At 38.1% G+C, this 17513-nt stretch overlaps 1 protein-coding gene across 1 annotated transcript in view; it reads left to right on the forward strand.

The window, feature by feature from the left end:
• MAP3K5 (mitogen-activated protein kinase kinase kinase 5) overlaps positions 1–17513 on the forward strand; it is a 213220-nt gene that overhangs the window by 79332 nt on the left and 116375 nt on the right. The window contains exons 4-7 of the mRNA XM_065931283.1: positions 2193–2386; positions 3615–3783; positions 5174–5280; positions 7554–7724. Coding sequence (XP_065787355.1) covers positions 2193–2386; positions 3615–3783; positions 5174–5280; positions 7554–7724 — 641 coding nt within the window. The remainder of the gene's footprint in view (positions 1–2192; positions 2387–3614; positions 3784–5173; positions 5281–7553; positions 7725–17513) is intronic.

The raw sequence follows: 17513 nt of genomic DNA on the forward strand, positions 1-17513 counted from the left end.
CAGCTTTTTCTCTTAGAGGTCTCTCTCATTTCCTCAGACTCAGCTATACCAGATAATTTCCAGGTCTGCATTTTGGCTTGGAACTCTTGGATGTTGTCACTTTAGAAGTCCTGTTCTCCTTAAATCCCAACCTTTCAAAACTGTGCGTTTCACTCTACTCACCAAATCAGAGCTCACCCTCTTGAAGTTTATCTCATATTTTAACTAGAAGTCAGGCTCTGTTTATGATTCATTGCCTAATACATAAGAAATGCCCCAAATGTAATTTGTTCATAAATATTATTAAGTCTGGTTCTGCTTCTGAATTCTTGCTTTTTGTTAAGGATCCCATTCTCCTTTAAGGAGCCCCATTTACAACTATGGAGTGGCCTTCAATGCCTTCTTCTTCCTCTCTTTCAATATCTGTAACCAGTTGGCTGGTCTCAGTGATTCTTTCTTCTTAACATCAAGTGCATGCATCCACTTTTGTGATCTGGTCTTGCTTTGTAACTTCCCACCTAATTTCCTTAAATGTCATTTCTTTCTCTCTCAGTGCATTCTGTTTTCTGCCCAGACTGTCAAAATGCACAGCTTTAGTTAGGTTTTCTTTCCTACTCTGAATCCTTCCAGGATTCCCACTGCCCGGAACAGAGACTGAAATCCTTGACTTTGTATTCACTTCCCTTCCCTGAGCTCTAAGCTCCAGTCAGGCTGTCTTCCTCAGGGGCATCCAGGCCGATGTCTCCTTTATTCTTCCTAGTTCCACTTGTGTTTACACTAGTGCACCCTCCCTTGGCATCATTAGGAACAGATAGAAGGTCGTACTGAGTGAGTGGAGAGGGATACAGGCTGAGGCTAGAGAGAGAGGCAGGGTTTGGATAGTTAAGGCCTCGTAGGTGACAGTGATCTATTTTATCTTCATCCCAGGAGCAAGGGAGGGGCTTGAGCAGCTGAGAGAAGTCATCTGATGTATGTTATTGAAAGAGCCCTTTGACAGCTGGGTGAAAAAAACAGATTGATAGGCAAGAGGAGAAGCAGAGCCCAGGTAAAAGCCAATTACAATGGCTCAGGCCAGGATGATGGTGGCATGGTCTGCAGTGCTAGTAGAGAAGATAGTGAAATGAACAAATAGGAGATATATCTTGGAGGTGGAATAGACAGGACGTTGATAGTTTGTGGGAGGTGGAGGAAATGGAAGCATCAAGGATAACTTCAGGGTCTCTTGTTCAGCTGCAAGATTGTATCCAACTCTTTTTGACCTCATGGACTGCAGCACGCCAGGCTTCCCTCTCCTTCACTATCTCCCAGAGTTTGCTCAAACTTATCTCCATTGAGTCGATGATATCATCCAACCATCTCATCCTCTGTCGCCCCCTTCTCCTGCCATCAGTCTTTCCCAGCATCAGGGTCTTTTCCAATGAGTTGGCTCTTTGCATCAGGTGGCCAAAGGATATGAGCTTCACCTTCAGTCCTTCCAATGAGTATTCAGGGTTGATCTCCTTTAGGATGGACTGGTTTGATCTCCTTCCTGTCCACAGGACTCTCAAGTCTTCTCCAGCACCACAGTTCAAAAGCATCAATTCTTTGGTTGGCATTCAGCCTTCTTTTGTTGTCCAGCTCTCACATCGGTACATGATTACTGGAAAAACCATAGCTTTGACTATATGGACCTTTGTTGGCCAAGTGATGTCTCTGCTTTTTAATATGTAGGGTCTCTCGATTTAGTAACTGAGATGTTAGCAAAGCCATGACTGCGATCGAGCAGCCTGGAGGGGATCAGCTTATTCTGGCATCGCTCACACTTCGGTGTTATGTGGGCAGCCCTGAAATGTTAGCTCTTATCATTTCCATGTATTTATGCTGTGTCTCTGACAAGTTTTCTGAAGGCTGAGGGCTGTGTTTTAAACTACCTTGTTTTACCTACAGCATGTATCATAGTACTGTAGCCAAGAGAATGATGGATAAATATTTAATGGATTGATAGAAACTGTGCCATGCCATATTTTTTTTATCATGTGTAAGTTTGAATTACTTGAAGTAAGCAATTAGAGAAATTGGAGGAAATTTTCATAGGTCATGGACAGGAAATGAAGTTTTTTTTTTTTTATTTCCCATCACATTTAGGATTACTATTTAAAAGTCAGATTTGGGGTGACGTTAGTGTGGGGTCAGCAGGTCAGCTCACCACCTCCTGGTGCTTCCTTTTTCCGCAGATGTGCACTGGGAACTACACATTTATTCCTTACATGATAACGCCGCATAACAAGGTCTACTGCTGTGACAGCAGCTTCATGAAGGGCTTGACTGAACTTATGCAGCCGAACTTTGAGCTGCTTCTGGGACCCATCTGCTTACCTCTTGTGGATCGTTTCATTCAGCTTTTGAAGGTGGCGCAAGCAAGTTCCAGGTAAAGTTTAATAGTGCCATTTGGTACTGATAGTGAAGTGTTTGAGTGCTTCATTTATGTAAGTCCCCTACATCCGAACCTGCACGTTGTGAACGTTTGAAGATGTGAACGTGAGTCTGTACGTGCAGCCACATAAGTTGGTTTGCACACGTGGCGTACATTGTCCCTTGCAGCTTGCTCTCCATTTCCTCTTGCTGACGATCCTTCAGCTCTGCTATGTCCCACCTCTCTCTCTTCTCCCATCAGTAACTCTTCCTACCTCTTTACCTGATGCCAATCTCTGTATGCCAGCTCTTGTACTATACGAATGTACTGTACTGTAAGGTTAAAAATGTTGTATTTTTCATGTTTATTTTTTACACATTATTTGTGTGAAAAGTATCATAAATCTATTAAAGTACATTAATAGACCGATTGTGTTCGTTGGGTACCTAGGCTAACTTTGTTGGACTTAACGAACAAATTGAACTTAGGAACGCACTCTCAGAACAGAACTCATTCGTATGTAGGGGACTTGCTGTATTTGTGCACCTTATCAGATGTTTCTTACATATAATACTCAGTCAAGAACTAGGTAAATATATATATAGTGCCCTTTAAGTGGATAAAATAGGTGTAGCATAGTCTACCTTTTGAATTTTGTCCATTTTATTCAGAGGAGAACAACTTGAAATCAGAAAAAAGAAAGACTGCTATCTGTGTTATAGTAATGTTAGAGCTAAAATATATATTCCATGTAAGTACAGAAACATTATCTGAATAAATGTCCAAGGACTTTTAGTGTAAGGACAAGAACTCTCTAAAAATTGTTGAAAGCAGTATTATATTTTAGTTAAGAGAAGTCATTTATGCTGATAAATGATGATGCTGGATCAGAAGGTACATGTTATATTATGTTCGAATCATGGGCACACCTAATTTATTTAGAACAATTTCTACTCAAGACCGGAAAATGAAAAATAAAGTTTTAGCATTTTAACTGGAATACTGCAGGCTCTCGGGCAACTCATTAACATGGAGTATCTTTACCTTTCATTCTTCCTGGAGTAAAATATTCGGATGCCCCAACGTTTTAATAACATCAGCTAGATGAGGTGTTCGTTCTGTACATCTTAATGGTCTGAAAGGTATGAATGCTGCAGGTGTCATTTATTTCCTTACAAGGTCACTGCTTTTCACTGAAATACTTTCTAGTATTGACTCTTAAAAATGTGTGTTTTTCCACCAGCCAGTATATCCGGGAGTCTATACTCAATGATATCAGGAAAGCTCGTAACTTATATACTGGCAAAGAATTGGCAGCTGAACTGGCAAGAATTCGACAGCGAGTGGATAATATTGAAGTCTTGACAGCAGATATTGTCATAAATCTGTTACTTTCATATAGAGATATCCAGGTGAGAAGATGCTCAAAATCAAGTGTTGGTTGTGTATCATGTTGGAGGAATAAGGGAGTGTTAATATCCAGTTTCAGTTAGCTAATAAGTCACTCATGTTACTACATGTAATTTTTTATTGACTCTCCTAAGCTTTCCATCCAGAGATTTTATGATAAATGGAACAGACTCATATAAGTTAACCATCAGTGATTATGAAAGTCTTGTATGGTAAAGGGCTGCCTTTTTCCTGCAAAAGAACAGAAAGAAAAATTTGCATGCATAACTAATCCACAGATGGCTGTTCTGCTCTGCTAGCCTCAGGCACACCTGCCTGTCACTAAGTGAAATCTTTGTTTTAGCAAAGAACAGACATTTTTAGAGCTTTCCAGATATATCTCTTACTCCTGGAATTGTGTTGCTTGGAATTGATAGTGCTGGATCTAACTAGCCAAAAGTGAGAAATGTGCAATTGATTAGTTATAAAAATAACTTTAAAAATAAGTAATGTAAAATACAAACATGACTTATTATTTTATTAGGAAGTCTTAAAATTTTTTAAATTACGCTAAGAAGAATCATGGGGCTAGTGGTAGAGAAGCCACCTGCGCATGTAGGAGACATAAGAGACGTGGGTTCAATCCTTTGGTCAGAAAGATCCCCTGGAAGAGGAAATGGCAACTCACTCCAGGATTCTTGCCTGGAGAATCCCATTGACAGAGGAGCCTGGCGGTCTACAGTCCATGGGGTGGCAGAGTTGTACATGACTGAAGCAGCTTAATACAACACACACAAGAAGAATGAAATCCTCTCTGAGTTGGGGATTTGCTGTTGGATTTTTACAGTAAAATTTAAGTGACTTGTGGTTTCCTATTCCTACCCGTTCAAAGCTCGAGTAAAGCTTCATGTGGATAACAGAGATTCACATACAGGGAGATGTGTGGCACTTAAGATCCCATGACTGGAGAGCCTTCTAGTGTTGAAACCAAGTATTTTTGTTATTTATAACAAAAGTTCTATCGGTTGCTCCATGTTCTTGATATCTTGGAAATTGTCTCCCTGAAAGTAATTGACAACATCCTGCATACAAGGAATCTAGCTCCAGGGAGAAGTAAACCACCTGTACTGAGAAAATGTAGTATTACCATGCTAGAGAGTTTATTGTTTTGTAGGTCAGAGATGGTATTTCAATATTTCCAGTGTTTTATCTATATAATCTAAAACCCTTATTCAGGCAAGCAAATGAACAAACAGTTTCTTCTTGGTTCTAGATTCTTTGAGGTATTTCATGGGTTCCAGTTCCTTTTTAATACCCTTCTTGGTTTCAGGCATCTGGTTGTTTAAAGGCATTTCATTATCAGGACTTTCTCCCAAAGATTTAATTCTATGTTATTCTTCTCCTGTTTGAAAGGACTATGATTCTATTGTGAAGCTGGTAGAGACTTTAGAAAAGCTTCCAACGTTTGATTTGGCCTCCCATCACCATGTGAAGTTTCATTATGCATTTGCACTGAATAGGTAAGAAGAAAAAGTTCCCCCCACAATGTGCCTAATGTATTACTTTTTAACCTGCATATTCTTTCCATGATTTGTTTTTCATGTAGCCTTGCAACCACTCCTATTATAATGTATTGTTAATATTTCTACTTCAACCATATAAAATACAGGAAGCATTCATTCTGATTTTGTCTCACTTTTCGTGAGTAAAAGAAGTACCCTCAATGTTTACATATCTAAATTCTTAAAATTCTTTTGGTTCTCTGTCAAAGTTTGTACTTTCTATTTAAATATATTTGGGGGATTTTTTAAATTACATGGATGTGATATTGTCTTTAAATAGACTGAACGCCAAGTGGTTATTTATATGAAAATTAACTAGATTAGGGATAGTTATATCTAGGGGAACATATTCCTAATCAGAGAAGATGTTCACTGAGATTGTTCTGAATATACCTGATTATTAATATAATCAAAATTCTGTGGACCACATTTTAGGTCATGTGTCCATGAATTTTCTAGGATCAGGGCTAACAGTGATGCTTCCAGCCCTGCCTCTGTGCTTTCTGTCTGCATCATGACTGACACCTACCCTAATGCCACTTTCTACCCAGAGTCACCATCCCTACCCTGGCCATAGAGAGGCCTAAAGCACTAAACTCTCCAGAACTTAGTTTTGCTGTTCTCTTCTATGGTAGAGAGTTGGATATGTATGTAATCACTACAGTTGAAGAGAATGATAAAAAAGAGAGAGAGAGAGAGGGGAGCCTCACATCTATTTTTCATTTTCCGTGAAGTCTTAATTATTTTACCAATGAGGAAACTAACGTGCTTGAGTGACTTTTCTTCAAGGCTCGTAGTTATGTCATAACACAGGCTTAGACCCAGAGCAAGCCAATTCTGGCTCTTGTATTCTCCCTTACTCAGTTCTCCTGCCTTTGTCTCCAAAGAAAAGTCAGCATGCTCTTCAACCAGATATTGTGTCTTTCCTTTAGTCTTCTGCCTAAGTTCTACAATGTGCTACCTTTATCAATATGATCATGAAAGTCAATTTTATCTCCCCATTTATTAAGCATGTTTTCTTTAGATTTGGCAGAGAGAGATGAAAGCTCCAGAGATTATCTTTTCCAACTGGTTTTCAAATAAATCCTTTTTTGAAAGATGAAATGGAAGATGGAATGAAATATATTATACTTTGAAATGAAAAATGAAAGTCCCTAAGAGCCCCTTATATTTTCTTTTATCTATATTTTGTCTCTGTCTTTCCTAAGATAGAATAGAATGAAATGATAAATGTATTTGTATGGAGCATTATTCTAAACTGAAGGCATTTAGTACAGAATGTAAAAAGGAATTTCATGGACAAAAAGATTTAAAATAGTAATTGAGAATAGAAATAACTCTTTTATGTAACAGTTTTACTGAAATATAATTCATACATCATACAATTTTATTTAAAGTGTATAATGCAATGGATTTTAATGTATTAACAGAGTTGTGTGACCATCAATACCATGAGTTTTAAAGTATTTATATTACCTTTCCCAAAACCACCCACACCCAGTCCTGCTCCAACGGGGGTAGGACACTCTCCCATTCCTTCCAAATCCAGACCTAGGCAACCACAGATCTCATTCTGTCTCCATAGATTTGCCTATTCTGGATGTTTCATGCAATGAGATTGTACAATATATAGTCTTTTTGTGACTGGCTTCTTTCATTTAGCGTAAATGTTTTCAAGGTTCAATAAATAACTCTTAAAGAGAATTTTTATCTTTGAGAACAGTCTGTATGTACTCATCAGTTTTAAAATGAACTACATAAAGCAGCTTCCTTAGGTGATTGATTGGTCAACTCAGGTTGCTTTATTGGTATTGTCTATGAATTAGTTTGCTCAATGTTTTGGAGCAAAAGCCACTGAAACCTATAGCATCAGGGTTTTGCCCCTGTTTGGATTCCTTGACTCTGTCCCATTCTCGGCCACAGGCTGCATTCTTAATCTGACTCTGTCAGCTTAAGAGAAACCGCAGGGAAACTGGAATGACTGTGGATGGATAAGCACAAATCTTCACATCAGCAGAAAACCAGCTCTGAATAAATCCTTTTTAGATGATTAGACATGCAGTAGGCTAAAAAAGAGTTGCAGAAGACTTTCAAAACATAACTGTTGTTTTTATCCTGCCAAACTTATTAATGTGAATCAGTGTTTTAAACAGACTTTTAAAAAAGATGATTGGCCTAAACTGCTTCTGTAGTCTATACAGAAAGAGTGATGTTCCCTTTCTCTACCTTAGGAGAAACCTCCCTGGAGATAGAGCAAAAGCTCTTGACATCATGATTCCTCTGGTGCAAAATGAAGGGCAGGTTGCTTCAGATATGTATTGCCTCGTTGGTCGAATCTACAAAGATATGTTTTTGGACTCTAATTTCATGGACACTGAAAGTAGAGACCATGGAGCTTCTTGGTAAGTGTACAGGATAAGATATTTAGTAAGTCCATGACACAAAAAAATCATTTGTAAATGAGTATTAAATTATTGTTTTCACTCTTTAGATTGTATATTATAAAATAAATCTTAGAATTTATAGCTTTAGCAAATAATTTTGATGAAATTCATTTAATAAGGCAGAGTAAATTGGGGTAAATTGGAGGAAAAGATAATGGTTCAAGAAAATAGAATTTTTAAAAGACATAAGTATAATACAATAAAAGTATAGTTGGGGAAAATTCATAAAATTTTACAGAAAGACATGAAATAAGACCTGAATGAATGGAAAAATATACCAAGTATGTGGATGAGAAGACTTGATAAATCAAGAAGACTTGATTTAAAGATGTTAATTCTCTACAGCAGGACTTTTCATGAAATTCAACAAATCGATTCTAAACTTTGTTTGAAAAAATAAAGGGTCAAGAATGGGCAAAGTTATTTTGGAGAATGAGGTGGAGGGATTTGCTCTCCCAATTAGGTGTACTGTAACGGTGTTAACAATTAAGATATTACATTATTAGTGTAAGTGACGTGAAAGTCACTCAATTGTCTCCTACTCTTTGCGACCCCATGGACTGTGCAATCCATGAAATTCTCCAGGTCAGAATACGGGAGTGCATAGCCTTTCCCTTCTCCAGGGGATCTTCCCAACCCAGATTTCGAACCCATGTCTCCCACTTTGCAGGTGGATTCTTTACTAGCTGGGTCACCAGGGAAGCCCAGTGTGAGTGCAAGCATAGACAAATTGGGAGATTGGGATTGACATATAAACGCTACCATCTGTAAAATAGATAGCCCTGGAGGAGGACATGGCAACCTGCTGCAGTATTCTTGCCTGGAGAATCCCCATGGACAGAGGAGCCTGGTGTGCTGCAGTCCATGTGGTCACAAAGAGTTGGACATGACTGAGCACAGTGGGAACCTGATGTATATTATAGCACAAGGAACTCAGCTTGGTGCTCTGTGGCGACCTAGATGGGTGGGATGGGGGTGGAGAATGGAGAGAGTTCCAAGAAGGAGGGGATATATGTATATAAATAGCTGATTCACTTTGTCCTACAGCAGAAACTAACAGCAACATTGTACAGTAATTATACTCCAATAAACTGAAACAAGTAAAGAAATAAAACTCTGAAACCGGAGACAGAGCCTGGAAGAAACAAACTGAAAACAGAGCCTGAGACATATCAGTTTGTGTGCCTGTGACTAGATTTATGGTATGATATGCTTCATGAGGGCAGGAGACCAGATTTCATCCCTGGGAGGGAAGATTCCCTGGAGAAGGGAATGGCTACCCACACCAGACTTTTTGCCTAGAGAATTCCATAAACAGGGAAGGCTCCCAGGCTACAGTCCATAGGGTTGCAAAGAGTCGGATGCAACTGAGCAACTTGCAGCTATGCTTCATGAGCCAGAGTGGAAAGAATGGACTCTTTAGGAATGATACTGGAAAAATTTGTTTACCTGCCTGTAAAAATAAAAGTGAATCCCTAGTTTAACCCACACACACACAAATAAAATCCAAGTGAATTAAAGAGCAAAACATTTTATTTGGAAAAACTTTTATAATAAAATACACAAAATGGATTTATGACTTGGAAAGGGAAAAATTATCTTAAAGACGGCTTAAAAATACCATAAACCATAAGATATTGCGGAAACTAGAGCCCATTAAAATTTGCATCTGCTCATCAACTCTTTGGGAAAGAGTAGCTCCTGTGGCACTGACCTTCCTGCCAATAACAGTTATAAACATTGGGAAAACACTTTTTAAAAAGTTTGAAAGCACCAAAGAGTGACTAAAGATAGTCAGAAGCTGGAGAGTTTTTGATTCTTAAATGAGGAGTACTGCATTAGATAAGATCCACGTATATATGCTTTTTCCTTTGGGGGAGCTCTCAAATCTGCAGGCTTAAGGAAGATATAACTCAAGAAGAAAACCATAGTCTTACCGGTTGAAGGAGTTAGTTTGAGGCTGCCAGTTCAGATCAGTTCAGTTGTTCAGTCATGTCCAACTCTTTGTGACTGCAGCACGCCAGGCCTCCCTGTCCATCACCAACTCCCGAAGTTTACTCAGAGTCATATCCATTGAGTCGGTGATGCCATCCAGCCATCTCATCCTCTGTCCATCCCCTTCTTCTCCTGCCTTCAATCTTTCCCAGCAACAGGGTCTTTTCAAATGAGTCAGCTGTTCACATGAGGTGGCCAAAGTATTGGAGTTTCAGCTTCAGCATCAGTCCTTCCAATGAATATTTAGGACTGGTTTCCTTTAGGATGGACTGGTTGGATCTCCTTGCAGTTCAAGGGACTCTTAAGAGTCTTCTCCAACACCACAGTTCAAAAGCATCAATTCTTTGGCACTCAGCTTTCTTTATAGTCCAACTCTCACATTCATACATGACTACTGGAAAAACCATAGCTTTGACTAGTGCCTGCAAATGGAATGATAGATCCCTTACTTGAAGGAGCCACAGAGAGAGCCCAAAATATGCATAGAAGCCACCTTCCATTCTTGGCTGACCCCTGACATTTGCACACATGTGGTAAAACTCAAAGGAGTCCAGCAGAAAATGGGAGCTAGAAGGCTAGAGCTGAACCAAGATTTCAGCAGCCGTGCAGTGTAGGAGAGACAGGGTGGGGTTTGAATCTCACCAAGTTAGAGGGGCTTGATAAACACTTTGAGCTTTCCACTGAAACTCCAGCAGGTCCAAGACTTCATAATGAAAAAATCACATCCAAGGACTAAGGAAGGGTACTAAAACGAAGAGGAAAACCAATTAAGCACCACCTTAATAAAACCCCAAACCAAGACTCCACAAAAACAAGGTGAACTGACAATAATTTAGGTGCCTGTTAGAACAAAACTCAATACTCTTAAGCGGAAGATAACAGAATCCAAACTCTATGATGTATCATCCAAAATGCTTACTACCCCATCAGAAAGTACTAGATTTGTGAAGATAGGAAAGTGTGATCCACAATAAAAACATCAGTCAACAGGAATATACTGCAAAGAAACACATGGCAGAAGGATACACAGAGTATGATTTTGTTTATAGAAAATTTGAAACCAGTCATACACATCTAGTAAAAGTATAGATGCATGAATGTACATCATAAATCCCCAATTCAGTATCATAGTTACCAGTAGGGAAGGAATAAAAAGGGATCATGGAATATTTCACATGCGGCTGCAAGAATATTTAATACATTTTATTTCTTAAGCTGAGTGGTGGGTATGTGGGTAGAAAATGTTGCTTATATTATTCTTCTGTATGTTTTAGTTTCTGAAATGTTCCCCAAATAGTCTTTGATTCTAAAAAAAAAAATTAAAGAAGGTTGACTTACAGAAAGAGACAAATACTGTATAATATCACTTATATGTGGAATCTAAAGTATGACACAAATCAACCTATTTCCAAAACAGAAACAGACTCACTTGGAGAGCTAACTTGCGGTTGCCCCGGGGGAGGGCCTGGGGAAGGGATGGATGTGGAGGGTGGGATAAGCAGATGTAAGCTATTTTATGTGGGATGGATAAACAAGGTCCTACTATGTAGCCCAGAGAACTATATTCGATAGCCTATGATAAATCATAGTAGAAAAGAATATGTATATTTGTATAACTGAGTCGCTTTGCTATACAGCAGAAATTAACACAACATTGTAAATCAACTATACCTCAGTTTAAAAAAAGGGCAATTGACTTAGTTCAGGCGTTCCTTAGTAATGGCCGTAACATTTTTTAAGTTGTGAAACAGAAATCTTAACATTTCAAAATCTTGTGTCTTCCTACCAGCTTAGCAAGGGACTGAAATTGGGATAATGGATTATAACCAGGGAAGAAAATTTGGGGACAGTGACTTTCTGGATTTTCATGGACAGATTTGGTTTTGACTTTTAAATTTGAATTATAAATTTTTATTGCAATCAACAGAAAGTTTTACTGTTTCCCTTAACCAGTTTTTTTCCCCCTGCTGTCATAAAAGAGAAATGTAACTATACAACCATTTTTATTATCAGAAGATTTCTTTAAGAATAAATTCTTCTTTAAGAAGACAGAAGATTTCTTTAATCTTTAAGAAGAATCTTAATTGTAGGAACATTAGAATCTGATATTTAGATGCATTGTGCTGGTATAAATGCTTTGATTTAATGGTGATAATGAAATGCATAGATAATCTTTGGAAGTCTGATTTTCATGGTCAGTGAATTAAAATGGAAAACATCTTTTATGAAGTTCATGTGCCTCATGCACAGGAATAGAAGTGTTTCCCCGTTTGCAAAACCAAACAATTTAGACTACTGAGAGCTTTCAAGGTCACATAAAGTTCAGTCAAAAGGAACACAGTTTTTTTTCTGGTTGTGTTTTTGTTCTGTCTTTCCATACTTCCCAATTCTGATTCCTTTTCTATGGTTGCTATTAAACTGAAGAACATTAACTAGCTCTCAAAAGAGCTTTGTCTTTTAAGTCTTCAAGTCAAATTGAAGTTGTCGGTCTTTGTATGATTTCATTTTAAGCTGTTGGTTGATTTTCTAGTAAGAACAGGGAAAGCTGTTAGAACTCAAAGCCTTTTCATGGGAGGAGCCTCAGGAGTTGATCTGGGTGTATCGCCCACTGACATATTGAGTAATTTAAGAATGTCACTTCTACTGTAGATTACAGGTCTATAACCTGCCATTATTGTCATATTGTCATTATATCCGTTTGTTGTAAGGGTCATTATGAAGATTTCCGCCCCCCTCCCCCCATTTTAATAGTGTTTTTCATGCCTTCACACTTGTAAAGCCACTTCAGTATTTCTTAGTGTTTCCATCCAACCCACTCCCACTCATTTGCGATGGTGTGTTGGAATCATCTGTAATCTCTTGTTATGTCACAGCTGAAATAAAAGTGCGTTGTCAAGGTGCCGACTCAAGAGTTGTGTTGCTGAGGTTATTAGGCTGCTGGCCAGGCTTACTCCAGGTTTTGCGTTTCCTGAGTCCTGGGTTCCAGAGAGTTTTTCAGCTGTCTTATTTATTTCTTTCTTTCTTTATTTATTTTTTACCCCTTTTGAGCCAAAATTCTCTGGGCTCTTACTTGTCAGGTGCCTGGGTGGGATAGCAGTGAGTGGCAGGCAGTGTGTCCCTAAAGCTTCTTTCCGAGCCCGCAGCCTGAATCACTTTCTGCTGGCTTGAATGGATAGTCGTTTACTAAGCATGAAATGTTTGGGAATAAGAATTTCAACTCGATGGTAAAACAGCCCCATGCCGTTGTGTTTACAATGGCGCATCGAAGTCTCAAAGTTCCCTCTTTTAACATCTTTCATGAGTTTACTGTTCTGACTTACAGCAAGGGAGAAAGTCAGACACTATTCTTGCGCTTTCATTGGAATATTTGGTATGAGCGCTATCCCAGGGCACTTTTTTGCTTTAAGGGAGACTGTAATGCAGGTCTGTTTTCTGAGAGGTTTACTTGGGACTGAGAAGATGAAAATACAAAACAAGAAAGAAGTTTATGGTTTAGATTTTTAAAATTTGCAGAATTGTAGTATGTTGTAGAACAAACTTTGCATACTGAATCTTATCTGGGACATAGGGCGAAGGGTTTGAAAGAACACATTCTGCTGATTTAAGTGTAAAATTCATTGTCATTTCCTTAGTTGTTTTTGATCATTGAAGCTCTTACAGATGGCTATAACGCTATTCTTTTCTTTATGTAAGTTTCTATAATCCAAATTATGAAAAATGCATTTTTTGGAGTTTGACTTCCAGTTATTAAAAGCCTTTCATCAAGGGGGGATCGGGATGGGGAATACGTGTAACTCCATGGCCGATTCATATCAATGTATGACAAAACCCACTGAAAAATAAAAAAAATAAATAAATAAAAGCCTCTCATCATAGCTGGTCCATATAAACTTAAATATAAGTTAAAGCAAACAGCAATGGTACCTGTCATAAGTGCTGCTTGGGGAATTTTAGGGGCTGTTATGGGATAAAGAGGAATGTGAGAGAGCACAGCTGGGAGGAGAGCCAGCTTTCAAAGGAAATATTGTGACTCAAGAACCTAGACTTACATCTTAAAAAAAAAAAAAAAAAAACCCACAAAAGACAAAACCCACAGAGTTTCTGAAGTGACAGACTGAACTGAAATGACCCAAGGCAATATTATGGACCATGACTTGGAGGGCCATGGGAAGTTCACTGCCAAATTTATCTCTACAACTTCTTTTTAAACCTAATCTAAAAAAAAAAATAATAACCACAAAGTAGTTATGCTGAAATCATATGCAGCATGACTTACTGAGAACATTTTGATATATACAGTATTTGTTCAGTGGGTAGAAATAATAATCAGTTCCTTAAATTTTAGAGTTCACACAAGGTTTTTGTATATGTTATTAGCGATTAGCTTATAAGCACCTTGTAAAGTGGGCAAAGCTGGTATTTTTCTTCCCATTTTACAACTAAGGCAAATGAAGCTCAAAGAACTTAAGTGAATTCATGATGTTTTATGGTTAATAAAATTTCAAATCTAATTTTTTTCAGATCCAGTGTTGTTTTTTACTACACTCTAGCCTCTCTTTCCTGGAATTTCCAGGAACAGGCATTTCTAGGAATATCTGTACTGTTTTATTGAAGAGGCCTAGACTTGTGAGAGACCACATGGAATACATGTTGACTAAATACTTGGAAACAGTGTATCTTAGGCAAATGACTTAACCTTTAAGAAATTCAGTTTTCTTATTTGAAAAACAAGGATAATACCTACCTGGATGAATTAGAATGCTCTTAGTATCCAAAAAGTAGCTTACTTCAGTGGGCTTAAGCAGGAAGAAAATGTAACTTCTAAAAGATGAAGTTCAGAAATAGGGCTGGGTCTGGTAGTTGAGTCAGCAGCTTAAAAGTCAGCCGGATCTGTTTCCTTGTTATTGTTGTGGGTTACTGCCCTCAGTCTGGCTTTCTTAGAGTTAGTTACAAGGTACCTTTGGGCCATTTCAGATATCAATCTAACTTAGCTATGCCGAGATCTAAGATGAGAGAAAAGGAGGCCATCTCTTTCTGTATCTTTCTCTTAGGACTAAGAAAATACTCATAAAAAAACCTATCTCACACATTCCTTACATTTCTTTATGCTTCCAGTATTTCATCATCAGCCCAATGCTACACAAATCACTAGCAAGGTAGATGGTTTGATTACAGATGGTTTAGACTCATCATTTTAGGAGGAATAGATCCTCTGAGGGATTAAATGAAGCAACATATGTTCAAGCCTTGGAATTTAGTAAACCCTTAGAGTTATATCCTTAGTATATAATATGTGAAGATATTTTTTATTTCTGCATATAATGTTATACTTATGTTCAAAGTAGATATAGACTTAATTAATGGATACTGATTAGATTCCTTGTCCCTAAAATATTGCTGAGTTTTCTTTCTCTTCTTTCTGAATCTAGCTGACCATTTTAGCAGATGAGGGAAAGAGAGTGTGTGTATTTTTTACATAGGACTTGATAGAATTTCATATACCATAGCTATCGTGGAGTCACCTGGGATAGGTAGTGATTGCTTGAAATCATACTTGGTTTTAGAGATGATGGTATTGTCATTCTTAAGGGGAGGTAGAAGTCATTTTTAGAACTTTGAGAGGAAATTGGGTGCTGTTCTATATTAACAATCAGGTCTCCCCTGTTACAATGCCAAAAAAATCCATAGCTAGGAAGCTAAAAGCATTAAGTCTGTTTTTAGCATATATGTGTTCATTTTCCCATAGTAGCTTGGGAAAGAACAGACAGCTTTGCCTTATCAACTGATTTTGTTTTACGTCAGTGACAGTGCTATTCAAACAGTGATCGTGCCTAATAACTGTTTAGTTTGTACATTAATAATGGAGTTGGCTTTACTTAGGAAGAGTTATGTAACAAACCAACTGACATACAAATAAAGACCAATGTCTATTTTCCATTTGCCAGATTTGCCCTCTTTTCTTTATCTTGGCTTCGAGATATCTTTCTTCATGTTATCTCTATTTCCACTACCCTCCTAACCCCCCAAGTTTGATCTCACTGTTATTCCACTGACATCATTTTCGTTTAGTCCTTGGTTGTATCTATTAATTGAATTTCCCAAATTTGGATGATTTTTATCCTCAGAACACAAAACCTGAAGAGTTCTTAATAACTCAGCATGACACCCAGCTCATTGATGTCCAGGGGTAGCGGGCTCTTAAGGAACCAGCAATTCCAAGATGACCTGGAGACTTGGGTCTCTTACTTGCTTTGTAAACAAGCAACCTGGTACACTGGTCTCATGCCTTGACCTTGATTTAACACGCCATTCAACAGATGGCAGATTGTGGCATGACCAAATCGAAATCCAAGAATGGTAATATTTAACAAGTCACTGGGAGATTTCCTAATTGTGTTTTACAGGTAATAAGCACCTCAGGAGAGAAACTAAGGCTTGCTCTCTGTAACCAAGTTGTCAGAGGGTTGAGTGAGAACGAGAACTGGATGTTTGCCAGGCATTATGATGAAATGGAAGGAGCATTTGGAAGAACAGTAGTGATTTTGCTTGGTGAACCAAAGCAGTTATTTCCAAATCTAGCTGACTATCAGAACTGCTTGGGGAGTTTTTCAACAGTGCAGAGTTCTCTGTCTCTGGAAATTTCACTTAATGGATCCATTTTATTGAATAGCTAACCCGTAATTGGTAATATGACTATTCTTTTTTAATTAAATATTTAGACTTTCCCTGGATTTTACTGCCAGTTCCTTCTTCCTAAATGTTTACTGTTCTTCATATCCTTAAAAATTAAGTTTAAACCCTTGGCCTTACCTCCTCTTCAGAACTTTCCCAAATGTATCTCTTCCTGTCTTCCTAGAGTTCTTAAGAGTATGGGTTTTGCATTTTAATTTAAGAGAATTGACAGTTATTAGAAGGATACATTTAGATTGGTCATAAACATTTGAAAACTATTCACTCTCAGGAGCAATCAGATAAGTGCCCATTAAAATCCTGAGCTGTGCTCTCTTGTTATTATCAGTTAGCAAAAATGAAAAATGATGAGACTATTTTGGCATGAGTGCAAGGTAAAAATCTCTCTCTTAAGCTGCTCTTGGGAATGTGAACTGGTAAGACCTTTCTGGAAAGCAGTTTGGCATGATGTATCAAGAACCTTGAAATAATTCATGTTCTTTAGTTCAGTTACATCCTTTGTAAACTGTCCAAAAGAAATAACAGATATGGAAATAAAGATATGTTTACAGTGCTCACTGCAGTAAATTTTATGGTAATGAAAAACCGGGAGAAACCTAAGTGTCCAACAGTCGGGAGGGCGTTAAATGGAAGGATACCCTCAAATGATGGGATATCATCCATTCAAAGGTGTGTGTGTGGAGGTTTGATGGTAGCAATATACATAAATAAAGCTTACCATTTTAACCATTTTTGAAGGTATGATTCAGTGGCATTAAGTACATTCACAATGCTGTGCTTCCATCACCACTACCCGCCCCACAAACTCCTCCCTCTCAAAACTCAAACTCTATACCCATTAAACAATTTTGGATTCCCCTTTCCCCCCAGCTCCTGGCAACCACTATTCCACTTTCTGTCTCTATGAATTTGATTACCCTAGGTATCTCATATAAGTGGAATCATACAGTATATATCTTTTTTGTGAATGGCTTATTTCACTTAGAATGACGTTCTTAAAGCTTATCCAGGTTGTAGCAATGGGGCAGCCCTCATAGCTCAGTTGGTAAAGAATCTGCCTGC

The sequence above is a fragment of the Muntiacus reevesi genome, chromosome 3, assembly GCF_963930625.1.
Source record: "Muntiacus reevesi chromosome 3, mMunRee1.1, whole genome shotgun sequence".
In the NCBI taxonomy this organism is placed as follows: domain Eukaryota; kingdom Metazoa; phylum Chordata; class Mammalia; order Artiodactyla; family Cervidae; genus Muntiacus; species Muntiacus reevesi.